The 27,969-nt window shown below is 37.9% G+C and overlaps 2 protein-coding genes across 6 annotated transcripts in view; one reads left to right on the forward strand and one right to left on the reverse strand.

Annotated features, from left to right (window-relative positions):
• Positions 1 to 1,455: 1,455 nt before the first annotated feature.
• On the forward strand, positions 1,456 to 24,901 carry fancc (FA complementation group C). Of its 2 annotated transcripts, none has more exons than XM_058389356.1 (15): positions 1,456 to 1,572; positions 4,517 to 4,682; positions 8,375 to 8,462; positions 8,776 to 8,870; positions 12,989 to 13,099; positions 13,213 to 13,277; positions 13,565 to 13,729; positions 13,834 to 13,987; positions 18,169 to 18,224; positions 18,718 to 18,817; positions 20,109 to 20,184; positions 21,504 to 21,600; positions 22,396 to 22,570; positions 23,229 to 23,417; positions 24,120 to 24,901. In XM_058389356.1, the coding sequence occupies exons 2-15, from the start codon at positions 4,527 to 4,529 to the stop codon at positions 24,246 to 24,248; spliced, it is 1,656 nt and encodes a 551-aa protein (XP_058245339.1). In that variant the 5' UTR covers positions 1,456 to 1,572; positions 4,517 to 4,526; the 3' UTR covers positions 24,249 to 24,901. The 2 variants fall into 2 exon arrangements, with proteins under 2 accessions (XP_058245339.1, XP_058245340.1); XM_058389357.1 differs by having other exon boundaries at positions 12,992 to 13,099.
• A 156-nt stretch (positions 24,902 to 25,057) lies between these two features.
• aopep (aminopeptidase O (putative)) overlaps positions 25,058 to 27,969 on the reverse strand; it is a 70,104-nt gene continuing 67,192 nt past the window's right edge. For all 4 annotated transcript variants that reach the window (XM_058389353.1, XM_058389352.1, XM_058389354.1 and 1 more), the window contains one exon: positions 25,058 to 25,696. The gene's annotated coding sequence lies outside the window, so the exon portion shown is untranslated. The remainder of the gene's footprint in view (positions 25,697 to 27,969) is intronic.

A 27,969-nucleotide genomic window follows, 5' to 3' on the forward strand; every position in this document is an offset into this window, starting at 1 on the left:
ATAAAAAGGTGTCAGAATACACAGTGCATAATGGGTCAGGGCTGTTTTGGCAGCAAAAAGGGGAACCGACATGATATTAGGCAGGTGGTCATAATGTTATGCCTGGTCTGTGTATTTGTCACATACATAAACGTAATTGTACTAAAGTGGTTTTTATGACTGTCCTTGATATAAAAATAGAGCCAATTAACACTAAGGTAAAAGAATAACGATAAGGTGAAGAATAAAAATAAGACATATAACAAATATAACATATAGGGCAGATAGGGAAAATATGGTGGAAAATTGCAATTAAAAAAATAATTATGTTAAAAAAAATAGAGAAGGTAGTATCTGAATACAGTGATTGGATCTGAATATGGTGCAGTGATGTGTATGAAAATGAATATAGAATGTTATATATGTTGGTAAAGTGCAAATTGTGCTATTGTGCAATTCTGCAAAAGACTGGCTGAGGTAGTGGGTATTACGGCAAAGAAAACTGCTGATAACAGGACCTTAATATAATTGTTACACATACCACTGTGTGAAAAAATGATCCATCAGTTATTGGCCATCAAATTTTATTTGTACTGGAGTGGCAAACATGACAAAATATATGGCATGCAGCAGGTAAAATAAATAAAACATATTGCTTTCACTGATGAGACAGTTTTGAGAACTGATTCGTGTCAATATTCACAATAGAACGGAGTAAATTCTTAATTTTAATAAATATATAATCATTAAAAATAAGGTTCACGAGGACACCCTTCCATTTTCATTCAAAAGCAAGAAAAATATGCAAACAATGTTAAGGTACCAGCTGTACTGTGATTGGCTGGTGGATCGCGCGCGCTGTGTTATGATTGGTGGAACTTGCACAAACAGGCTGGAGTAGATTACAGCGCGATTTCTGAATTATTTCATTCACTCAAACCAGGAGAGGTGAACTGTCCGGTGTAATGACACAACATGGGAAATGTTTTATTCTAACACCATGATTTAGTCCGTGAAATTGTTAATAACCCCTAACTTTTTGTCCTTACTTTATATGGAGAGATCAGGCTCTCATGTAATTGGTACCCAGATATCTTAAAACTATTTTTTATTCATTGAACATGATAATACTATTGAATAATTATATGTATTAAAATACGTACAATAATAATTATAGTAACCTTGTAATATTACAAATAGCCGTTTCAGTAGCACGTTAGTTAGCAGATAGTTGGCTCTTGTAGATTATTTAGAGGTGAAGCTGTCAACTATCACAGATTAATCACACGAAAACCGAATAGCCATAAAAGAAAAACATATGCTGGTGTTTACAATAGTGCTTTTTACAATAAACCTAACATCATTAAGATCAAGTTCACCCGCGCATCGTTTTTCACCCACCCTCACTAAGGCAGATGCGCGCGTTGCACTACGACACTGTCCAATCAGCGCTCCAGAAAGCCTGCAGAAGGAGGCGGGAATTGGCGGAATACGGGTGGGAATATCAACGCACCAGTAACAAGCGGCAGCTTCCGGTTTGTCACCAGGAGAGGGAAGTTCAGACAAATGTTTCTCCGTCTCTCCGTGTCTCAGGTATGTATCACTGTTGTGAATGTAGTAGTAGCAGCAGGTTAGTGACTTATAACGCGTATTAATCATGTAAAGCAATTTCAAATGAACTCTAGCTAGAAACAAAATGACCCGCTGAACGATAGTTGTGCTCTCGGTTTCAGTTAGTTACCATATAGATGTTTGCTAAGGTTTCTTTACGCCGATGGAATGGACAAGCACACTTCCAGTACAAAACATTAATCTGATATAATATATAAAGGTTTAGTGTGGAACTATTTGTGTATTTTGGGTTGGGAAAATATGGCAAAATATATCAAATACTGTACAACAACAGCAACAACTTGAAGAAGCCCTACGATATGATACAACACTCCCATGTAGTGACAACTGTAATATAAAAAGTACAGTACTATGTATAGTTCAGACATATACATTTACTGCATTTGGCAGTTCAGACCTTTTATTACATATACAACTTTCTGGCAGACGCCCTTATCCAGAGCGATACAACTGAGCAATTGAGGGTTTAAGGGCCTTGCTCAAGGGCCCAACAGTGGTCACTTAGTGTACATGGGATTTGAACTCGCAACCTTCTGATCATTAACCACAAAGCGACCACATCCCTTCTTATTCTTGTAAATGTCCATGAGTTTTGAAGTGGTCCGTGATAATGCTTTTCTCTATTGTTAGTAGATCAGACAGCAGGCATACATGCCTTCCTTCAAAGGAGTACGTTGTTCTCTCCCCAATGGAAAATTATGCAAGAATAGCAACATATTTTCTTCCATTTTGTGAGACAAGATATCCAGAAAAAGGGAGCAGTGGGTGTGAAGCAGGAATTACACTCCACAGTAGATGGGACACCAGGGCATTGTCAGGCAGCACACACATACACATCCACTCACTTATTCACACCTAGGGCAATTGACCAATACACCAGTACATATACCGGCATGTTTTGGGGAGATGGGAGGAAACCGGTACAACAGGGTCCTGGAGAAACGTTGTGTCATTGCACTGTGTACTGCATCAGCTATTTGTGGTTGAAATGACAATAAAGCATCTTGACTTGACTGTAAGATTGATAAATTCCTGTTCCAGGCTGATAGGAGTGATCTGATGTGATCTTCAGATATGCCTATAAGTTTGATGTGTTCTGCATTTCTCATCTCAGTTGTAACAAGTGAATATTTCAGTGGCCATAGACTTGCTGTCAGCTTGCTCCAGCCTGCACATTTTCTACCACAACTACCACTTCCTGTGCTTTATTTGTTTGCTATTTTTTTCATCATCAGAGCATCTGAAATGCTCGAACTAATCCATCTGGCACTAAAAACCACGTGACCGTTTTCAGGTCAGAGAGATCAGATTTTTCACATTTCTGAAATTTGAACATTAACTGAACCCCTTGCCCTGTACCTGAATGATTTTATGCGTTGCACCACTGCCAAATGTTTGGCTGATTGGATACATGCATGAATGAGTAATGCATGAATGCTCCCAATAAAATGTTGGTGAGTGTATATCCAATTAATGTCTAGTGTTACTTAAAAGTAAGCTGTAAGACATTGGCATTCGGGGCAGCTGAAAAAGTAGTAGTTTTATGTGTCAGTCATGTTTTCAAACCTAGACCATGAAAAGGGATAAAACAATTTATTTTATTTTTTTTAAGAAAACAAACTATTTGTTCTGAAGCTTTTTTGAATGAAAATTGCTTGTGGCAATAGATGAGCATATATGCGGTCAAGTCCAAGTAAAACATTGAGAATAAAACTGTTCCAGCCGTGTTTCTGGAATAATATTTAGGCAATATTTATCTCTGTGGCTGATCACAGGTCATCTATTCTAAATATCACTATCATAAGTGGAGAGTATGCTAAATAACTGTATTTCAGATAATTGTATCAAATATTATACAGTTGAATCAAAGGCTCTGTTTTGGAAAAACTTGTCACCCTCAGGCTTTGGGGGTACGGGATGGGCTGTATTGAGATGTCAAGTCAACAAGGAGCGTTTGTTCATGCTTTTGGTTTGATGATAAAAAGCTCAGTGGGTAATTACACATCGCCTAACCCATGGGGGCTTTCCAGCAGAGTCAATGGAAAGACATTAAACAACTCCATGTTACGAGGTGATCATAAAAGCGGTCCATTGTCGTGTTCTTTGCAGACCTGTCATTAAACTTAAAAACAACAATTATCCGTGAACGCTAGCTCCTGCGCTCTCAAGTTCGAAGGTCTGTTTCTCCACAGCCGTTGTCTTCAGCTTGAAATGGATGTGAGAACCTTGCTTCTCAGCAGGACTTGGCGATGTCACAGTCTGTGTCACTGGGCTTTGTTAATTTGTCAGAAATACTTGTGTGCTGAGCTAAGCTGACTGTTGGAAGTTTAGACCAGAGTTTGAGAGTACCTTTAATACCCTGGCACAGTGTACTACATGAAATACAGGGTGATTACAAATTCACAAACCCCAGCTGGGTGGCACATTTTCAGGTACTTATTTTCTTATGGCCCTGTCACTCCCTATAAAGCCTAACATACATTTGTAAAGAGCTGTGAAGGCATCACTGCTGTTATTGATTGCATGATTGGAAAGGTTATTTCTTGGGTAGCATGTCAGTAAGGTGATTGGAATCTTTATTAGAATTTAACCACCTGTCTCAGGTCTGGATCAAACCCATTCAACCAGCGAAATCAACTCAGAAATAATAATAATAATAAAAAAACAATAAAAAATCTAATCAGATATTTTATTATTGTGTGTTGTGACTACCTCCACCATCGTAAAAATATATGACTATGCCTTCATTTACTTCTTCATATCCATAATGGCTAAGTTCGCTGAAAATTATTCACATCTTGTGTATACCTATTTTACAACAGTGCCGCTGTTACTTGATCCGTGACTTCATTTCATTTCAGTCTGTTTATAATCTGGGTTTACATGTGTGTCTGTGTTTCTGCAGATTTAAAGACATGGCTTCACTCTCTGAGCTGCAGATGAGGTTCTGGATGGATAAAGCAGTGCAATGGGGCCAGGCTACATCTCCTTCTACACAGCAGGATATAAGTGAACACATGCAGTCTTTGGAGACCTTCCTCCAGCAGCTTGTACACACACTACAGACAATGGTAATTTAAAGTGTCAGTCCACTTTACTCAAGGGGTGGTCTTGTGTTATGATTCAGGTAGTGGAACCAAAATGAAGACATTTTCCCACTTATCATTCATTTGTTTTTCTTCTGCTTTATCTCTTTTGGGGGTTGCAGAGACCGCAGGCTGAGAAGGTCAGCCCTGATTTCTCAATCACTAGCAGGTCTAGTCCATCTAAGCCTGACCATTACATGTGTGACCAATGCTCTTTTGTAGATAGTGAACCCACAAGATTATGCGGGTTGCATGGGAGGCCCAATTTGGTGGAAAAAAAAATCATATTGCATTTATTGTAGACAATATTACGGTTTGTGATTATGATATAAACAAATGATATCACCTGTATGAGTGCTTGGCTATCAAGAAAAAAATCTCAGTTTACAGAAAATTTTGTAATGTATATTTCTTAACTCAAACAAACAAAAACTTGTAAAAGAAAATATTAAATAAATAAAACTTAAAACTAAAAATAAACCTAAATATAAAATTTAAAAAACTATATTATAAAACTATATTATAAAATAATAAAACTAAAAAATATCTTACGAAACAAATAACTATAACAAAAATATCTTTTTCAAAATAAACACATTTCTGCGAACATTGTTTTTTTACTTTCAATAATACATCTATGTTAATACAACTATACCACAAGTTTGTTGAAGTTGAATTAAACTTCACAGAAGCCATTTGCACTTTAATGCCAACACAGTATTTGTCCTAAAGCTCAGGCGTAGCAATATGAGAGAAATAGTTTTGCCGAAGGTATCTGGTGCCTCTTGTCCAAAGTGTGTATCATTTTCTGAAATCCCGGTGCACACGGGCAGTATGTTATGGAGTTCTTTGTATCTTTGTTAGGACTTGTCATATAGTGTGACACTCACAAATACATTTGTAATTTTGAACTTTGTTTTGTTTGGCTTACAGGCTGGCCTACAGCTGTGTCCTTATTAGTCAGTGCTTTTTGGTCTATGCATTCACCATATTTTTCTTAGAGCTGTTTCAGGTGTTGATATTAATGTGTTGTGTTGCTGTGTGATGCAGCAATTTCCATTTCACATGTTTTACAGAGTACCTCATTGTGCTTAATGTCGATGTGCTTAAATCCAAAAAATCAAATGATAGACATCAGGTCAGCGTCAACCTGCTTGTTAGTATCATTCTTCGACCACCTGGTCTATACACCATGTAATCATGTGACCATACACTGCGTGCACTTTATTGCCTAAACAGACACTAATTGATCATCAACACCTCATGAGTTTAGACAAAGAGCAGATTAAGACACCGTTATCATGTTCACACAGGCACAATGTTTATTTAATTAAATTGCAGCCTTTTGCGGTTACATAATCTACACACTGACATCATGATTGTGATTATATTAATCGTCCAGCACAAGTAGACTAGTCACCACCTGGTCTAGTTATCAAGCCTGGTCCAGGGGTGGGTCACAGTAATCCTAATACACTAGGGAACACGTGGTCTTTTTTTGCTTTTCTCCTGGTCTTTAGGATGGCTTTTTCACTGATCACCTTCCTCAGACTAGTGAAGCATTTTCAAGGTTGTCTTGATTTTGACATTTTAGGAGACATTCCAAATGACCTGGATGACCAAGAACCTCCATAAACAGAATTTGAAAAGCATTCAAACAGAAACTGTCTGTATGGCAAAACTGAAATCTCCGAACTCCATGTTTCAGTAATAAGTCTGTGATACAGTCCTTGTGCTGAGAACTTCAGGGAGACTGTGACTATACCCTAGAGACCATGGTCTGAACCTGAACAGTGACTTCTCTGTGCTGGATCAGGTAGTTCATTGGCATGGCCATGGTGTTGAGTTAGTGGGCTAATAGCCACCAAGGGATTGCCTGCGTTAACCTAATGTATCCCTGCATCAAGTGCTTGGAACAAAATTTGAATCAGGGACTACATTTTTTTTGTGGCAAGGGGGGGGGCTATGTCTCTGTGAAGGTCTAGTGTTTGTAAAAGTTCTGCCTCACACTATTCATTTAATCCTTGAAAGGAGCCCTTTCTTTAGTGCACTGCAGTCTTAGCACCTCAAAATCTCTTACTGCTATAGCCATGTTGCGTCAGTACCTGCCTTGACAGAAACAAAACAATTTTGTCATTCTTTCTGATTTTGCCCATTATGATGGTCACTGCACCCGAATGTAATGACCTGTCACCCCCCCTGCTCTTCCTATTATTCTTGGTCCAAAAACATGGTTTAGTTAGAGATGAACATTCATGATGCTGTGTTACTATAGGTTAAATTCAACAAAATATTAATATTTTTAAATGCTATTAAATACTCAAGAGCAATGGTTGGCTGGGTCTAAGGGCCCCCAGGGTTCTGTGAAGCATAGCCAGGGGTCCAGGGTTTAAAAAGTAATTGCTATAGTGATGTTTGACATTTTTCAAGCTTGGCGACATTTACAATGATAAAAACCACTTACAAAAAGGGTAATCCTGAAGCATTTGCACCTGAAGGATCTATATCTACAGTATGTGCAGTTTGGCATTTGTAATTGAGGGCTGTTAATTGGGATAAGAGTATGTTTCTGGTATACTGTAGGCTTGTATTTGTGTGCCAGAATAAGTTGTAATTTTCTGATTAACACTGCTGTGTTGCTATGTAGTAGGAGTTTTGAATTGAGATTACATAAATACTGAACATTCCTATTTTTTTTTGTGTGTGTGTGTTGGGTTAATACACCAATTAAGATATATTTATATACATTAAGACTTGTGGAGTTGGTGTTTTCCCTGTTGTTGGGCTCCCCACAATACATCTCTCTACTGCTCAAAGGGTGGATCTCATTTGTTTTATTCTGTTAGTTATAACATAATAACAGCGGCAACAACTATATCATCATAAAATTGTTAGATAATAAATGATTAGACAGTGAATATACACAACCTGTTGGGTAACTGGGCAGTGGATATATATGAGCGTATAGACTATAGAAAAAGGCATGTGAGTTAATGATGCATTGGCAAATTTTTTCCAGTCAGAACAGCCTTTAAATCCCAGTGGTTTTTCTGATTCATTCATCTTTTAATGCTATGCATTTAGCTCTGTTCTGGCCATGACTGTTTTATAAGCTATACATTCTTTTAGCATTTTATCATTCATTTTGCACACACACATCACTCTGGATCACACTGGGTATTGTATGTATGGGGCATGTAAAAGGGGTCTGTTCCTTTGAATGGATTCCAATATACAGTAAATTAACAGCACACATCTTGAATTAATGCAGAAAGCTGTGAACCCCAAGATTCCTTTGTGTTAGCGTGCTGGTGTTCATTAACTACGTAAATGTCTTTAAAAAAAAAAGTGATTGGTGACTCTATCCGTTTGGCTTTGTGGGAATAGATTCTATAAAGGGTCATCAAAAGCCTTTTCTTGGCTTTAATAATAATCCTGAAGGCAAATTAGGATTCATATTCGCTGATGGTTTGTTCATCGTTCAGGTATTGGGCACTATACTGTGAGTTGAAACCAAATGAAATATATGTTGAATTGAAAATCTAGTGTAAAGGACAATTATAATTTGCTTACAACTGTGTATATGTATTATTTTATAATATTTTATATATATATTTTTTATATATGTTGTTGCTCGGGTTCAGAAATTGTGTGTGTGTGTGTGCACTGTTTTTTAGAGCTCAACCACTGAGGCCATGAAGAGCTTTCCTTTTGTGGGCCAGTTCCTGGGAAGACTTTGTTGGAACCCATATGTTACTGCGGATGGTAAATTTATGACTCTCTTACTCTTTAGGGGGTGTTTCCCAATTGGGATGGAGAAATGGGTCTGCAGCCATTAGGTGTTTACATTCATTTTCCAGTGAACCCTGTAGCATCCTGCAGGACATATATTTTGCCTTTTATTCATTTTCCTCCCTCTTTTAGGTGTCTCTCCATCAATATGTTCCTCCTGCATTTACTTACTTTATCCCTCTGAAAACCTAAACACTAACCACAAATTTAAATAATCTCTTAAGTTAAAAAACAACAACAACAACATAATTTTCTTTGTTTTCTCTGTGTACTTTCGGTCTTTCAGGAGCAAGCAGGAGGCTGCTGCTTCAGTGCATGTGGCTACTATATAGTGCTGAGCCTCAGAATGTAGTGGAGCACCGGGCAAACGTGTGGATACGGGTACACACACACAGACACATACATATAGCCATTTACCATAAAGCAGTCTTGATCCAGTGTTCATTCTTGTGTTCTCAACATTTTATATCACCTGGCCCTGAAAGGCTTTTTTACTTGGTAGTATGAACAATTAACGACTAGTTGATAGACAAATTATACAAATTATTACATGATTATATATTTTTTGTTGCTTTTTTATGGTAATCTTTAGCATAGTTAAAGACAAAACAGAAATATGACAGTTGAATAGACAAATTTGTATAGTTCTGTGTTTGGTTAGAAAAAGTTGGTAAAAAATCTGTGGTTGCAATATGACATTTCGACTTTTTATGTTGTACAGATAGTGATGTTGTACAAGACGCACTGATATTGCTGTTTTCAAACCATTAAAAAACTGTTTTAACACATGCCATTTATACAGATATGATCAGAGGGGGGAAAGGAGCAATAAAAAAAGCAGGCTTTTAGTGTTCACACAGATGGCTTACCATAAGCAATATGGAACCTTTCACATTTTTACCAGATTACAACGTGTGTGTATTCTTTTTGTTTTCATCTAATAAAACATTGTGCTAATTAAAGGAGGGCTTTTAAAGTAAACTTTTAATTTGCCAGATGTGTTTTGACCTATACGAAGGGAAGTGAAGACCGAGGGAGGTGTGGATGTTCCATGAGGCCCTGCACTGCAGTGATTCATCTTGCTGCATTTTCTCAGCTAACTAGCTCTTGTATAGCAGTAGGTAGATACAGTATGTGGGAACAGGCCTAGGGCATGAAATAGAGAAAGGTAAAAACATCAGATTAGCTGCATGTCTGGAAATTTTCAACAATGTGAGTAAGAACCATACAGTGATGGTTCTATGTTTTTTGCTGAGGTTAGTGCATATTCATGCTTGTTCTTATCCTCCCATTATCATTGTCTTCAAGGACAATTAGGCTCGAAGGGCAGTAAGTGGTGTGTGTGCATCAGTAATTCTGTGCAACCTGCATGGAAGAGAGCTGAGTTGGTTTCTGTCCTGATGTAATGGAGTTCCTCTGTACGTTTGCTTCCTAGTCAAGTATTAATTGCAAAGTTGTTCCCAGATATCTTGTAGAGGATAGTCTCTCTTAAGACTTCAGATTGTTGTCACTAATACTTCATTTGAGCCATCGACGATCATTGTGTGTAACAAGCTCAATGTTGGTAGTGTTTGCTGAGCATGATGAACAGTGAATGCAGTGACTGCATTCGCTGACTTGCCTGGTCACATTGATGGCTAGCAAAACAGATGTATTAAAAAAAAGACACTACATATTCATGTCTTCTATTGCTTCATATGGCAAGTTACATAAACTGCATAGCGGCAATTCCAGATCCCACTGAGGGACCATTGCTTTGCATGGGAGTTGGAGGCATACCACATTTTTGACAAATGCTCTTATTAGTTTTGGCAATCCCAGCAACAAATCCTGTCTGCCGTCGGTATGTGGGCAATAACCCTATGCACATATTTAGGGTAGTTAAAACAGCGGTCCTTCTAGTCTTTGAAAAGGTGCTGAAACATTGTTCAGAGTGCAAGATAAGAGGTTTGTATCCAATGTTTCCACCTACCACACAAAACTTTCCACTTGCTTGCATACAACCCTTGTACATATGGTGTACACGCATAAGAGAGTGCCTGACCTCTTGTGAACATACCAGTATGCTGGGTTGTTCTCTCTCAGCATTCATATAATTTCAGGGTGTGTGATCTGTGGCATAGTGACACTTGTCTCTGAGGACAAAGGTCCAGTCTGAGGGCAGGTGGACACAAACCCTGTTTTGCTGTAAACAATATTATCTGAGTCTTTAGAATGGTATAAAGTATCATCCATATCATCCCTGAACCTCACTGGACAGTGAATTCTATGACTGTTAACAAACAGATCCACTAGTGCACTTTTATAAGTGTTCCAAATTAGCTGAACCACCACTTTGGCGTTCTCTGGACTCAGACAGTGCAGTCCTTCCACTGCCTATAGCAATCACCAAAGTAGGTAGGCAGCCTTTGGCAGTAAGTTTGCAATGTGTTGCCACTTGCAGTTTTGAATATCCTTAATTGAGACTACTCAGTCGGGTTTCTCTGTGGTGTAGGCCTTTGCTCAGATCTGATGTTATCAACCGCCAATACTTTAACTGCAGAGGAGTAAACCAGCCCACCCTAGACCATGTATTTTCACTTCAGGAATTCTCTGGAGCTTTTGATGAATAGTGCTTCGGTGGTTTGGTCAGTCCTTGCCCTGATTTGAACCTGCCTTTGAAATATAGTCTACTGCCACGTACCAATGTGGCACATGTTGTATCCTGAATAGCTCCTTCCATACGCCATTGTGGTATTTAAAACACGGTTCTTTTAAAATAAAATGACTCTGGGTATGCTTAGTTTGTGTTGCAATCAAGTGCCTCCTGAACTTGCCTGAGCCAAGAGCAATATGGCAATATGGCTTACAGCATACACTTGCAGACTCATCATATGCACTGCAAAGCACTGTCAACTCTATTATATACAGATTGTATGCAGCTACACAGCTTTTGTATGTACAGATGAAATTATAATTAATATGTACTGACAATAGTGAGTTACTGTCACTTCAGGTGCATGTCAATAACAATTTATATAAAAACTTAATACAAATGTTATTTGAGAGATTTTAGATTGCTTCTTAACATCTGGATTGTACCACTGACTCTCCTCAGGAAGACAAGAACAGGTATTAGGAGTGTGATGATGTTGAGGTCTTTTATAGGGTGCACACATAAGCTCACAGTCATGAGGTGACAACTTTGCTATTAGTGCTCAGATAATAAACAAGTGCAATTTACTGAAAGCAATTTGCCCTGCTGGTCCAGAACCTAATGAACTTGAACATAACATTACAGTAGTGTTCCCCAGTTACCTAAAACACTTTATTTTTATAATGACAGGAAATACTTCTCTAAATTTCCTTTTTCCTGCTAACATAATAACCCCTCTGAATGTCCGTCACCATCAGCAAAGACACTCCTTATTTATGAGGTTTTGCTCCTGTTATTCCAATAGGGTTTTTTTTTCCAAATTTAACTACTAATGTCAATTGAGTCATGCATTCCTTTACTACTTTGTGTGAATAAACAGACAGCCTCATCAAATGGAAAGCCAGTTCTGTCATGTTTGGGAGTGTTAAGCATTATTTCTCCCCTTCATGTGGGTGGCAAAGTCTGAAAGAAAGCTGAAAGGGTGGTGCCTGGGTTTTCTGCTGCCTAAATCCTGTCCTGTCATTAATGGCCCCATCGCCCAATCTGCTGCCATCTCTCGACCTACCACACCAGCCTGGCTTACTTGCAATTCCACATCAGAGGACATACTATGTTTTTCAGGCTCTGAGCAGTAGGGTTCTGAGGCTAAGCAGTAATCACCATGTTTCATGTCTCCATTACAGCCATCTCTAGCTTCAGCTTTCTGTTTCTCTCAATGCTTTCCTCATCTTTTCTTTCTTCCTCATGTTACCCATTAACTCTTATATTACTTTCATTTTTTAAATGAAAGTTTTCATTTCATTACTTTTTATTGCTTCATTATGCTCAGACACTCTAAAATCTCACGTATGCCATCTTTCGCTTCAAAATCATACTTATTGTGTTGATCTATTGCTTCTTTAGCAGTTCCTCTTTTGATAAACATTCATTTATTTTTATGTATTGATTCCTATAATTGAGGAAGAATTAAGAACATTTAATTAAAAAAAGAAAAGAAAAAAGACTCGCTAAATGTGGTAGGGGAGCTTAGTGTATGTTTTTACACATTGGTTGGCTGTAATTGAGGCAGTTTTACCATGCTGTAAATCTAAAGAAACCACATGTCAGCCATGTTTTTCCTCCAGAAGACCCAGGGTCCTATTACTTGTTTCGTAGATTGGTTCTCAGATTCTCTGAGAGTAAATGTCTTTCATTTCCTCATTTTGGTAGATTTCAGTAAATAAATTCCATTGTTTGTCAGCTTGCAAATATCTTAGGATTATGTATTTGTTCTGTTGTGCAATGTTTTATAATATTAAAGTATTTATAAGACCAGTTAAAAATATGAACGTACAAAAGGTAACTGTTAAATGTCTGTGTTCAGCAGGATTTGCTATGCCATTTAACTTCAGAAGATGAAGGCAGTATGGTGCATGCTCTGGAGAAACATGCCGGCTTCCCACCTCAGCAGTATTATTCAGGGAGTCTTAAAAAGGTAAAGAATGTACACTATTAGTTCATAGTTCATGCTCCAGTTCTTTGTTTAGTTACTTAATGCACATCCTATCATAAATTGTAGCTTGCTGATTGTGGCTTTGTCTGCTACAGATGGTAGCATTACTGACAACGGAGGTCAACATTAATCATATCGCTTCAGCAGCCTCTTTAGAAAGGTTTGTAGCGTTCTCAACACACATTCAGTCACTTCAGTATTTGAGCATGAAGTAAGGCCAGTTCACATCCAAAGCAACATTAGTCATGGGAGATATCTGTGTCAGTCAGCAGAGGCATGCTTACTAAAATGCCTCTAAAAAACTCCATAAGGCTTCAGTGTTTTGTTTGTTTGTTTGTTTTTGTTGTTATTTTGTTCTTGTCGATTTTGCTGTACATACAGACATTTGAACGATCAGGAAAACTCGGTCTCATACTGTGTCTCTATCATGTGTTGCTTTTACTGCAGGTGCAGGTTTGACAGCATCCATTCTTTATCAGTAGCTTGTATCCCATTGGTCACATGTCCTGAGGTAGCACCTCTTATTGGTGCACTGCTAAAGCATTACAACTTGTGTGGCTGTTCTCATCTCAGTGAAGACTTCATAAAAGCAGTTACCAAAGCCTGGCTCAGGTATGGCTATAGTGCATTGTAAGATGTATGTTCTATAAATATGGTATCACATTTACATACATAAGTAATTGTAATCTCTTTTTCTCTTTCTTACTATGTTTCAGTAAGAAGCTGGTGATGGAGGATGAAGCAGTGATAGCTCTGTGGTGTTGTAGCCTGTCCAGCTTAGAGCAGGCAGTTCTCCTTCTGCTTGAGCATATTCTTTCTGACCCAAAAGTGATGCACAATCTAGAGACAGTTGTCACTGACTCTTTACTGGTGAGTAAATATGATCCCAGTTACTGTAAACGGTGTCCGGAGGAGCAACTAATGCTGCACTGAATTGAGTTTGAAAAGGAACTGCTTTCCAGTGATGTTTTAAACTTTATAACGTCATTTGCCTCTTTTAAACAGTCCAGGTGTTTTATGTCAAACACTGTCAGACTGAATTTACTTGGTTGAGTTCGGATTATGGAAAATGAACCAGTTGTTTTCGTCAGCACATTGTGTGTTTGACATGGTTATTTTTGATAGCAACAGTCCTGTCATAATATTTACATAAACTACTAACGAGTTTCCAGATGAAATATCGAAGGTGAATACAGTGCAGTCCTCCCTAGAAGATCCAGACATTTAGTTAGCCATACATTTTCCTTCTTGGGAGAATTGTGAATAATCCATTGATGAAATGTTATACGGGGTATAGTTTACAGGAAGTGCTGTCGTGAGTGTGCCTCATGTTCATTCCCAGCATGAGAATGCATTGATGGATGTCACTATAATAGACATTCTTCTTTTTCTCTTCCAAGACCTTTATGTAGATGTTTAGAGCAAAAGAGTTTGTTTATATCTCGTTCCATCTGATTCAATTAACTCAGAGTTACAACATGCCTTCATTTGTTTCCCTAGTAAACATGTCTCCTCTTATTGTAAGACATTTACAAAAGCCTCAACGAGCGCACCTTAATCTCTCTGGTTGTATATTTGTGATCTAAGACTTGTTTGACAGATTTGGGCTAATTTGCCAGGTCTCAACTCTTCTATGCTTTTCATGAACATATTGTTTAAACAGCAATCAAAAGTATAGAATTGAAAAATTAGTTTTGCAGCTCTAATCCCCCTCCCTTCCCCAACCTAAGAGTTTAGATCCAGTAACAATAAACAGCATCACCATACATGCTGAGTGCCAAAAATGTCAATTTTTTGGCTTTGCTATAGTTGACTGTTTAATCTTTTGGGAGAATTGTTAGGAAGGAACACTGACGGTTTCAGAGAAATTTGACTAGATACCATTAGCACCTTTAGTATCATTATGTTTGAAACCAACATGACACTATGACAGAAAGGCAGGTTGGGATGTGGTCTAGTAGGAGTTTGTTGAAGACTCACCAGTTATTTAGTTATTCAAGATAACGTCCACAGATACAGCAGAAGTGACAGGGATGTGATCAAAACGCTGTTGTCTTGAACACTTCACTCTCAGGAAAAGGGTGCTATACTACTTTCCCCATCATTTTAAAGGTAGTCGACATTCACAGCTTGTCGCTCTTTTTTTTTTGGTGTGTTCCATCTCTTATTAATTATTCAAAAGACTGAAGTTTATTTGCCAGTTTCTTATTTGGATTTTCCATCCCACTGGAAAGATCCAGGTGGTATGATCTCACACTTCCTTGAATTGCACTCATTCACTCTGCTTGTTTCTTGTAACAATACATCCTTATTCACAAAGCATCTCACACATTTGAAATGTAACGTATATGCATTGTAAACCTCTATCAAAATACTCAAATAATTTTTTTAATTAACTTGGGCATGTTAACATTAATTAACATTATTTCTTAATGTTTTTGGGTTGCTCACACAGCACAAGCTCAAATCCCACAAAAGAAAGAGCATGGCATATTCACTGCACTCCCCCTCAAGTGAATGTTGATGAAATTACAGGAATTACATAAAGACATTGCTTAGTTAAACCATTCTTCATGAAGTTACTTACATGAAAAGGATTTTTTGGATGGATGGATGGATGGATGGATATAATTAAATAATAATAATAATAGTTCATTTTAAGTGACTATTTAAAGTTGTGATAGGGCTAGCTTATTGTGGCTAATCCTATTCATTATTTTTCATCACACCAAAGGACTAATCTGTTTTAATCTCTGTGAAGGTCAGATTGCTTGTCAGGTATATGTTTTGCTAATATCTTCAAGGTGTTCTTTTGTATTACTGTGGTCATCTAAAAGGTAGACAAAATATACCTACACAAGACATGAAATGAAACCAGGTGGATTTATCTCAGCAGCGATTTTATCATGTTTCTACACACTCTTGATTTGCGGCATAATACTGGTATAATGTGAATCGCCCAAGGGAAAAAGACATCACCATTACGTTATGTCATGGTCATAGAAAGAACCCAAAGTATTAAAAGATATGGAATCTTTTCATGTTTTAAAATCCAAAAAGTACAGATGTTTGCAATGTCCATCTATCCCAGGTTGAGCTGTTAAAATAAGTGCATGTCCTCATTTTTATAACGTCTTCATTCATTTTGTATAACTTAGAATGATATTTCACCATAAACACTGGACACAAAAGCTCTAGACCAATGCTTTCCAAAAGACTTAGCGGTAGTTTTCATTCATTGTGTTTCACTTTCATAGTTTTCATTACATTTATTCAGATAGATCCCAGAACTAGCATACTTGGCACTGAGCATTTATTTTAAACTCATTCAACCATAGTTCAGCACCAAAAAACAACAAAACACAAACAAAACCCAACTCTGGATATGGAATAATAAATTATAATCTTATTTATTGCTCAGGTTTTTTTTAGTTCAAATTGCACGTGACTCATTCATTCAGTTTGTGTTGGCCAGAACATCATTCATTCACTAGCGCTCAGAGCTTTATAAATTTATACATGCTTTCTTGTGCAGTGGGTAGAGTTTCTGCCACACAGAACTACAGTTTTAATTCTGAGCTCAGGTAACTGTGCTGGGTTTTTGTGCATGCTATCCATATGGGTTTCCTCCAGGTGCTCCAGTTTCCTCCCACCTTCCAATACAGGCCAGCAGATGAATTGCTTTGAATGAATTGCTCCTAGTTGTGATTGCTTGTGTGCTGCTGTTAAGTGGAATGGTGTTGAGTGTGTTGATCCCCAGCTACACTCGGACCCTGATGAGGAGAAATCAGTTAGGAATTTGGATCTTCTGGATTTTAGAAACCTGCATTTCTACTGTAGAAAGCTCACTGGCCTGGTGATACAGCCCTGTGTGCATTTGGTTTAGTAGGGTTTTAGAAATGTGATGTTTTTAAATTCAAAAGTACAATTGCCGTTCATTTAAACAATGCAAAAGTCAATGCCAACGAGAGAGATCAACCAAACATTCTGTGTGCACAAACACAACAGTTTATATAAACCCATGATCAGCTCCTGGGAATTAAAGGACTTGCTCACAAGTAGTTTAAGCTGAAAATGAGCAAAATGTACACATCTGTATAACTTGCTGGCAAAATACCTTGTGGGTGTGACTCATTTATGTATTCATATTCTTTATATTTTAAGGACATGCTTATATTGTCGCAATTACTAATCCATTTAGTCCAACAGTTGGAGTTACTTTTGGAGTTACTGCTGTTACATTTTTCTTTCTTCAGGAGAGGATCAATGAGCAGTGTCTGGTGTTTGTAGCTGAAACACGTCTCTTTTTATTGGAACAGCAATTTGGCAGCCCTTGGCAGGCGTTGAATAGCGAGGGTTACGGGAATATCTAAGATGCTTCTTGTTGCTTTTGGGGGATGAAAGGGAATATGTGTGTGTACGCATGTGTGTATATATATGTGTGTGTGTGTGTGGAGATGAGAGTGCCTCAAGCTAGGGTTTAGTAGACATTCATATGGAAAGCAAAACAGGATGAAACTTCTTTTCATCACTTACATTAATACGCACTCTTTCCTCTTTGGTCTTGCTTGATCAAAGACAGTAAGGGCACATATGGGTCTTTTGAGGCCCACATGTAGATTTAGTGTATGTAAAACAGTTTGTGTTTTACTGCATTCCTGGCCCAGGAATGGTGCAAAAACTGGCAATATAATAATTATACCTATTTTCCCATAAAAATATGAGTAAATGCACAACTTCAGGCATGAATGTACAGCTGCTTGGGTTCTCTCTTTTAAAGCCACTAAATGTGAAACAGATGCTGAAATGTATATGTTTGCATGTTTAGAAGAAGATTCATCTAAGGCCACTAATGTAACTACAGCAGTTTGGGTCAGGAGTGTGGATGGAATGCTAATCATCATTGGTGTTGCTACATTGCCCTCTAGTGCTACAGCTAGAACTCACATGCATATTGGAATTATTGGTTTTAATCCACTGCCTTTTTTTTTTCTTTCTTTCTTTTTTTCTCTCTTTCTTTCTCTCTTTCTTTCTTTCTTTCTTTTCCCCAGCCCAAAGCATCAGCACTGCACTGCCACATCTTTCTGATAGTGAATGATGTTTTCAGGTGGGCAATGGTTTCGGCTGTGTGTGACCATTTGGTAAACCACTTAATGTAGATTCTTAACTATAAATTCAATATGGATTCAAATTGTTGAGAGTTCATTATGAAGAATATTTGTTAATTTGTACATAATATTGATTTACATTTAATAGAAGAAATAAGAATATTTGTCTTTAATTGTTGTTAACGTAAATTAGTGACCATGCATTGAGGATTACGGTCAATATCAAACGTTGGACATTAAAAATGATGTTAATTAACATTGTGTAAGACACATTCACACCACATTTCAAATATGGAGTCACAACACCTGCAAAACTTCGCCAAATATGAAATGTTGAAATGTATTAAAAATGGATTTTGCAAAGGAAAATAGATTTCTTCCTGTTAAATAATGGACAATGTAATAAAAATGAATTACTAGAAGTACACCCAGATATTTGGTCACTACCGGAGGTAAACAGTTTTATGATGGATGTTTTTTGTGTATTTGTAGAAATGCTCTAATATCAATAGAAGAAAATCTCGCACTGAGAGGACTACTACAAGTTTTCACTAGCTGTTTTCTTCAGATACGTGCTGCCCAGAGGCCACAGGTATCAGATACTTTCATCATTCTGTCATTCACTGCTGGGGATTTTTGGACTCTTTGATTTTTTTTTAATGGGAAACATAAAAATACAAATAAGAGTTTTCACTTCAAGCTGATCCTGAGAATTCTGTACACAGAGTTGATCATATAGAGTCGAACAGGCAATAATATAAGGATTATGTATTAATGTTAAAAGAGAATGTACATTAATGTTAAATGTTACCTGTAGTATAGATACATGGTAAAGAGGGCTAAAAGGGTAAGTTGGACTAATCCTCCAACTTCAATAAGACCATGTGCCACAGTTGTTGAAACGGCCTTTAGTACCTTCAGCTCACAGTTTTGTGGTTTAGGTCAGGAGACTGAATAGTGTAATGGTCATGTGAAAAGCATGAGTTTGTGGTTATTTGAACCATTTTGTGTGGATTAAATAAATCTCCCAGCATGTCGTCATGTATCCTAAAAAGTTTCTGAGGGCTTTGGATGAAAAACACAAAAACACAGCATCAGATACTCCACCATAATAACAGTAGGGATCAGGTTCATTTCTGTACAACCATTCTTCTTTTTACTCCAAACACTCAAGCTCTATTTTTGGCCAAAGAGCCCAGCTCAAAGTGCTTACATTTGTGGTTAGATGTAGTTTCTTTTGGCATCTTTTCTGAAATAGTTTGATGGTTCAGAGGTCTAATTGTAGATTTAGAGAGTTGAGCCCAAAATGTTTTGCAAACCTCCCACCCATAGTTATTTCTTGAAAGCAGGAAAAATGGGTGAAAAAAGTGTAAGGATGTGAGCACCTTTGACAAGGCCCAAATTGTGATGGCTAAGCTACTGGGTCAGAGAACGGCTAGTCTTGTGGGGTGTTTCGAGCACATAGTGGGTAATACCTACCTATATCCAGTGTGTATATAATAGGAATATACCTCAGTTATATTTTATGAGTAAGAATTTCTAGGGTTGCAAATATTGACATGGTTTTATTACAATTAATATTTTTTAATATATTTCAGTCTAATAATATAATATTATTTTAATATTAGTATACATATTAATATTAAAATATTTTGATATGGGCTTTTGATATCTTAGAATGAACTTCTAAGTATGTATTTAAGCTAAATAACCAAAAAGGTGTATTTTTTCCATAACATTTGTGCCAATATTTCTGTAGCTGAATATATATATATATATATATATATATATATATATATATATATATATATATATATATATATATATATATATATATATATTATATAAGCTTCTGAGCAACTTAAATGTGTTTTTGATTTCAGGAAAGACTACCATTAAGATCTTTTTTTCCTCATGTACCTCACAACCTGCTGACACCATTATTGACAGCACCAGCAGGTACTGTGTGTGTGTGTGTGTGTGTGTAAGAGAGATCTAGAAGCTTATTTAAATCTTGTTCTCAAAATTTTGTCAAGTTGGAAAAGTTTTTATTCCAGGTTATGATTCTTTGAATTGTTCAGACCTGGCAACTCTTCATCAAGCACACTAGTCTTTCTTGTCATACTTCTACAAACACAGATCACGGGTCCTCTAATACCCTCTTGTCTCTTGATGATATCCTCACAAAGCCATGATTTTTGTGGGCAGGCAACACAGCAACCAGGACACTTGATTGTTTCAGAGTGTCCTGATGAGAAACAATTGCAGTGTGTGAAAAGCCTGACCTCTAGTATGCCTTTTTTTTGGGGGGGGGCGTAAAAATGCCTTGAAGTACTGTGGTTAGGAGACTTATTATGTAAAGTTGTATTTCTTGTAAGAGTAAGATAAGATAAGATAGAACTTTATTAATCCCAAAGGAAATTCTTTTGCCAGAAATCAGTTTTCACCTTTTTCATCACAGTTTGTAGAGTAGATTTTTGTGGAAGCACTGTTTATAATTATTTAAATTATGTACTTCAGCTTGGACATTACAAATCAACAATATTAGAAATGACAATATGCCCAATACCCAATAATAGTGAGGGAGAAAATATATCGGATATCGGTTTCTGCAATGAATAGCTTTGGAATTAGAATTTGACAGGAAGATTGGAATTGGATTTGAAAAACAATTTATTTTGCTGGAAATGTTTACATATGGAGTTCAGGATGAATTTAATTATATTGACAATTTTTTCTTTACTGTGCAATGCAAGTCATTTTTGAAGTTTTTTAAAAGAAAACTATCGGATGAGTATTGGTATGAGCAATGTTGCCTCACAGCAAGAAGGTCCTGGGTCCGAATCCCGGCTTCGAACAGGCAGGGGCCTTTCTGTGTGGAGTTTGCATGTTCACCCCATGCCTGTGTGGGTTTACTCTGGGAACTCCAGTTTCCTCCCACAGTCCAAAAACATGTACATTAGGTTGATTGGTAATTCTAAATTGGCCATAGGAGTGAGTGTGAGTGTGTGTGGTTGTCTGTCTATATGTGGCCCTGTGATGGACTGGCGACCTGTCCAGGGTGTACCCCTGCCTTTCGCCCAGTGTGCACTGGGATAGGCTCCAGCAGACCCCTGTGACCCTAATTAGGAATAAAGCAGGAATACACAATGGATGGATGGATGGAGTATTGGTATGGGCTGATACTCCAGTTTTTAATATTTAACAAGAAAAAATGTATTGTGCCATCTCTACTGTTAACCCTGCTCTGTCCTGCTAACCATGCTCTTTATTCATAGATGTCCCAAAGCATGTGTGGCTAGAGCACCTGAGCTGGATTGGGACTTTACTTGAGAAGTTCCTTTCTGAGAGAAACCAGGAAGAGGACAGTAGAAGGTCAGAAATCAAACGCTGCTTTATTTCACATATTTCTGTAATATGAAACCACCTGTCTGGAGTTTGATTTATATGTGTGTGTTTTTGTTAATTTATTTATACTGATCAGCCATTTTAATAGGAACACCTGTACCCCTGCTCATTCATGCAGTTATCCAATCAGCTAATTATGTGTCTATATAGTAGTGTCTAATTATCAGTCTAATTATGTGTACTAATATAGATCCAGCAAAATGGGGAGCAAATGTGAGCGTGTCCTTAATAACAGTAGATATTTCAGCTGATCCAATACAATGTTATTGTAACAGTCAAGAGGAGAAGCTTTCTAGACTAATGAATAAGTGTTATTTGCTCAAAACGTCGACCCACAGCTCTAGTTTGTGACACTGAATCGTAACAAGATCAAGAAACCTTTGAGGCCTACTTATCAGAGGATATGGCCATAATAATGCAATCTTAATGTTAACATCAAGTCAAGTTGTAATCCTTAGTGCCTATGGCATTTCCTTCTGCTAATTTACATATAACATGGATAGATGTTTTCCTTTTGGTGTTATGATGTATGCAAGAAACTCTCCTCTGACCCTCCTCTGTCAGTGCAGAGCTCTCACCTTGTTTGTTTTTTATTCATGGTGGAAAAGTGGTATTAACTCCTTGGTGAATGTGTGAGCTGCTTGTAATTTGGATGATAATAGTGGCAAAGACCACAAGGTTGGAGCAGTGATGTCTCCCATATCACTCCATCTTATATACAGTTATTGCTCTGCTTTCTTTTCTGTCCTGACTGTATTGCAGGGGGCACAGGGCTGTGTTCGAGACCTGGTTCTTGCTTGTCCAGTGTGGTCATTGGATAGATGTGGCTGCTAAGCTGCTGGTCTCAGTAGGCTCAGAGCAATCAAAGCCTCTGCTCTTCCTCCTGACGTTTTACCATCACCCAACCAATAGAGGGCACCAGAACACCCAGCACAATGTAAGACATTCAGTGAAATTAGATGCAGCATGATTAAGCTGCAAAAAGGTATTACAAAACAGTGTGATGAAAATCTGAAATAGGTCAGTCGTTTACACTGTGCTATACTGATGTACATAAAAGTACATAAATTATATACTCAAAATGATTTTAATGATTTATGCTAGAAGGTCTATAGACGTTTTTACCAGATCACAGCAAGTGAAATGATTTAAAATATGAAAAAATCCAATATATATATGTATGTGTGTGTATATATATATATATATATAAAACACATTCTCAAATCTTATTACTATCTTTATTACTTTATATAAGAATTTTGTTGTATGATTATCATCAGCACATTTTGCAAAGCCCCTATCACCCATACCATAGATACTTCACTGTTTTACTGTCCTGCCACCTGGCAGAAGGCACAGGAGCATCCGATCCACTCTCTAGGCTATTCAACCCCCTAACTGTGTATTTGCACTTTTTGCATGCATACTGTTACGTGTTGCATGTTGGACCTGGAAAAATGGCATTTTGTTCCAGTTTATACAAGCTATGTAGAAGAATGACATCTCACTTAGCCTGATTTTGTTGTTATTTTTTGCTTAGGGTTAATTAGAGTATAAAATTACTAATTACTACTTTATTCTACTCTTTCTGCTAGACGGTGGCAAGACAAGCATGGAGTGATTTGAGGAGCCTCTTCCTTACCCACACTTTGTCTCCTGAACAGCTATCTGCTGTGAATGAGTTGCTCTGCTCTCTGTCAGCAAACCTTGTTCTCTGTCTTCTGCTTAACTTTGCCATATTTTCTCAAGCATCAACCAGCCGGATGACAGATGTTATACAGAAGGTAAAAAACATACTTTACACTTGGTTCACTGAGATGCAGCTGCACTTACCCCAACATCAAAGTGAACTAGTGCAGAACTAGGTGGCCTGGACTCTATTGCCTATATTCACTGTATGGAGGATTCTGTGGTATGTAGAGAGAAACTTGCCCAAGTGTGCTCCCAGCTGTTTACAGATCCTTGTAAAATGGAGAATGTTTTAGTCTACCCCTTGACATTGAACAAAAACAAGTTTACAACCTCCAGCTTTCTGCTTCCCCACTGCAGCTGCTGCACTGTCTTAACGCAACTGACTATGTGACATTTGCATGTTTTTATTTTTACATTTTTAATAGCATCTTACAGATATTCACACTACGGTAAACAAAATATAAAGTATAATTATATTGAAACAAATGTTTACCTCTGTAGCATGATGCATTTCAGTGTGACACGGGATATTAAGACAGGAAATAATGCATAGATAGACTTTGCCAACTCTGTCATTAAGGCAGTTGAATGTGACTTGTCATTAATCTTGGCCTTTTTAATGACATTTTAACTGAATTTTCTACCTCATCTTGGTACCACTAAACACTAAACTTTTCTTGAAGAAAACCAACATTTGTATAGAACAAAATGGTATTTATGTAGAAAAGTACACTTTTAATTAAACTCACCCTTGTATTGTCAGGAAACTTAAGGTTTTTTTGTGTGTGTGTAAGGTGCTGACTGATGCTGGTGTAAGGCGCAGGGCCATGTGTATGCTGTGCACTATGCATCAGAGGCTAAAAGGAGACAGTGCGCTGGATGCCAGGCTCACGATGCTCGAGGACAGACTCCGCACGGCATAGTGCCTCAGGCTGCACATAAACACATGGACGTGCCCAAACGCTGACATGTGGTAAGCTGTTTATTAGGACAAGGATTCCTGGCATGGCACCATTCTACATTGAAAGCCTGGGATGATGTGTGATGACATATCAGGCCAGATAAAAGGAACAAACACATAAGGAAATCAGGTCCTCAGTTCAGGAAAATATGTACACGTGATCATAATTGTTTTTAAAAATGATATTCAGAAGCCATGCTTCTGTCGTGTGGGTAAATATACTTTGTTTTTGCTGTTGAACTCAGGAGACATGTAGACAAGCTTACCGCCCTGTTTCTCTGTAATGAGGGAGCTTACAGGATCTGAATCACATCCTTTTCCATGACTGACACAAAAAAGATTCTGATTGAATTTATTATGTTTTCTAATCCAATCTAATGACATGTATTATCTTTTGAATATCTTTGGACTGACGCATCACCAAATTCGTATACAGGACACACCTTGTCATGCCACTAAGTTTTTATTTGTTTGCGTGATTTAAAACTGAGTACAAGTTTGGTTACTAAATGCATGTCAGTAGTGAAGTCAGTATTTGTTGTCAGCTAATACATGGTTAGTATTTTATTAAAAAGCTGTGGTTAAATCCAAAGGCCTCCCCAACACTGGTAGTCTCCCTGCTGGCCTAAGTCTGTCAGCATAACCTTCCTGTATTTTTCTTTTTCTGCTCTGGTTTTTCTCTTTTTCAAAACCACCATTGAGTATACTGCTATTCCCACATGCCAAGTAAACTTCCTTAAACAGATAAGATTAGGTTATGATCACATAAAGCATTGTAGAACATTTCCTTTTATTTCTAAAATCCTTAAAACAATGTGAACATTATTTAACAAAATAAAAGAACAATAGAATTGACAGTGAAATCACATAACTGGAAGCCACAAGGCAATAGTGATATGAATCATTTCATTACTAGTTGACATGGTGCTTACATAACATAGCATAAAGCATGTATAGCAGAAGCATTACATATCCAGTGACAAATCAGAACTAAATACCACAAACTGACCTTTCAGTGTTTCCAAATAGTCATAACTAGAATATCAATGCTGAGGTAACATGTTTTGCATGAAAATAGGAGTCATTTTGCCATGTTTGTAACACAGAGTTACCCTGTATTTGTTTCTGCACTTGCTGAAGTCTAGTGAAATTCCTCCAGTGGAGCAGAACAACGTGCAGCACTGACTTTATAAAAATATTAACACTAATGTAAGAGTTCTACAATGATTCACTTGGGTGCCTTACAAAAAAAAACATTTTCTCAGTTGTCCTGTGTATATATATCTTTCTCTTTGAAAGAAAAGGTGGCGATTAGCTGTGGTGTCAAGTGCCTGTGTGCTGCTGTGGATTTCCCTGAGCTGATTTCACACCCGGAGACCTGAGCCTGAAGTAGAGCATCTGCATCGTGTCCTGTTCAGAGACAAACAAGTAGATATGGATTTTAAATATGCATGTAAACAAAGATGTGACTGACTGAAACTTTCTCACATAATTCTTTATCCATTTGGCCGACAATACAAGCCTAATGACTCTACTGGATTGCTGTTAGCAAACATGCACACTATTTGCATAAATATCTTCCCAGCTGGAGCCACCATGTGTCATCAGTACATCTACAGTGCAGAAGGATGTTGTAGGTTCAGGGGTCTGTGGACCAGACTCCTGTTCCTGCTGAACTGAGCCAGTGTTTCTGCAGTACTGTAATCAGCTCAGTAGGCACGGGAGGCCAGGTCCATTTGGCGCTCTGCTCTCTTGTAACACAGTCTGTATGAGATCCATACACAAACCGTCAGACAGGACTAATTCGCTTCCACCAAAGATACTTAGCACTTCATTTCCCCTGGAATAGAACTTAATGATATTTTAAATACAGCCTGTGCCACTAATTCCATTTGTGCTAGCCTTCTGATGGTAATGCATCTTTAACCAGTTTCTAAATATAGACATTTATGGCCCAGCTTCTCCCGGACTTCATATTTATCTCCTATATCTGTCATGGCTTAGGCGACAGTGTGCTGGCAGAAAGGGCCGTTAGCTGTCCACTCACTAGACATGTTTCCTGTCTCCACTGCTGTCTTCTCTATTTTAAGCAGCTAGACTAAAAGTAGACCTGTATTTTTTTTAAAGCCTAGCAATGCAGATGTTTCTGTCTCTTTGCACCTAAATGTTTCAGACTTCAAATGCAACCTGCCTACAGTATTTGTCTGAATTCTACCCCTTTCAAGGCAGGAAGACATGTTGTGTAGCAGTGGTAGTAAATCTAAGTATCATATGGCAGAATGTGTTGTAGGAGGATGATGAGAAGGAAGACTCCTGAACGCTGGCTTCTCACTACGGGTGTAATTAGCTTGGTCTGTTGGTCTTTGGCCATCAGTAGTAAAAGAAATATAATTTAGCCCACAGCCGCTTCTCATCTCGCATACCAGCCAGCGTCTTAGAGCAACAGTTTGGTACATGCTTGTGCTTCAAATCAGCTTTAAAATGTGTAGGGATTTTTGAGATCTGTATGGTAATAGAGGAAGGTTTTAGGATTCTGTCTGGTATATTGGAAACTTTTGTTATTTCATGAAATTTTGAAACAAAATAAAAAATGAGAATGCAGTACTGTTGTGTTGATTTTCCAGACCTTTCCTGGGGCCTCTTTAATGCTCTTTCTCTTACTCATGTCCACTCTCTGGTGAAATCAGGTTCTCCAACAGGTTACAGGATTAATTATAAACACTTCACATCCTCTGCCACAGGAAGGGCAAACTATCTCCTGCTCTTTCATCTTATCATTCTTTCTCTCTCTCTCTCTCTCTCTGTCTGTTTCCTCCTTTTTTGTTAGTCATGCTCACATCAAGTGCAGAACTTAGCCACTGTGAACAAAGAGCTCAATCACTGTTCACCAATCAGCTAAGCTCTGCACCTGGCCTGAGAGAGTCTTCTCTGTGTGCATGGTTGCCTCTAAAACTGTCTACTTACTTTATCCGTGGCCCACCTACCACCCTCTTGTGTTCGTCACGCCTTCTTTTATTTGTATTTCTTCAAACTGCAATGTTGCCTCTGGTTGCTGTGGCAGCTGTCCAGGCGGCGGTTGTGTGGTAATCCCTGGCAATGTGATTTTTATCTTAAGTCACAAATCAGCACGCCAGGAACCCACACAGCCCCCGACATGAAAAGAAAGCGCTGCGGATGCTCACACACACACACTTGCAATTGGCCACGCTCGGCTGAGCTGAGGTTATGGCCCTCATTAGCCACATTGAGACGGATTCCAGGGAAGAAAGCTCATACATACCTCTTACGCTCGTCTTTTACGTTTTAAAGCCTGTACCGAACTATATGTAGTGTATATGGGTTAACAGCATGGACAAAAATGCTGTGGTAAAACCAAATAAATCAGCTTCAAGGGAATCTATTTTAACTGAGAGAGAATTTACTTTGTTACTTTGAGAACTTGAGGTTCGATTTTTCATGTAGTTTTTCATATTAAAAGCACAACCAATGGCCCCATTTCTGTGCTCATAAACTAGGTGTAGTTGCACTATGTGATTTATTCCACCACACACCTCAGAACAACAGGTGTCATCCACCACCATCAGCCTTCATCTCTCAAGGCACAGAGGATGAGTAACCTGAAGGCGCCTGGCAAACAAATTAATGACAACATCCAAGACGTAGTCCGACAAAGACAAACGGGC

This window comes from Hemibagrus wyckioides, linkage group LG05 (genome assembly GCF_019097595.1).
Source record: "Hemibagrus wyckioides isolate EC202008001 linkage group LG05, SWU_Hwy_1.0, whole genome shotgun sequence".
Classification (NCBI taxonomy): domain Eukaryota; kingdom Metazoa; phylum Chordata; class Actinopteri; order Siluriformes; family Bagridae; genus Hemibagrus; species Hemibagrus wyckioides.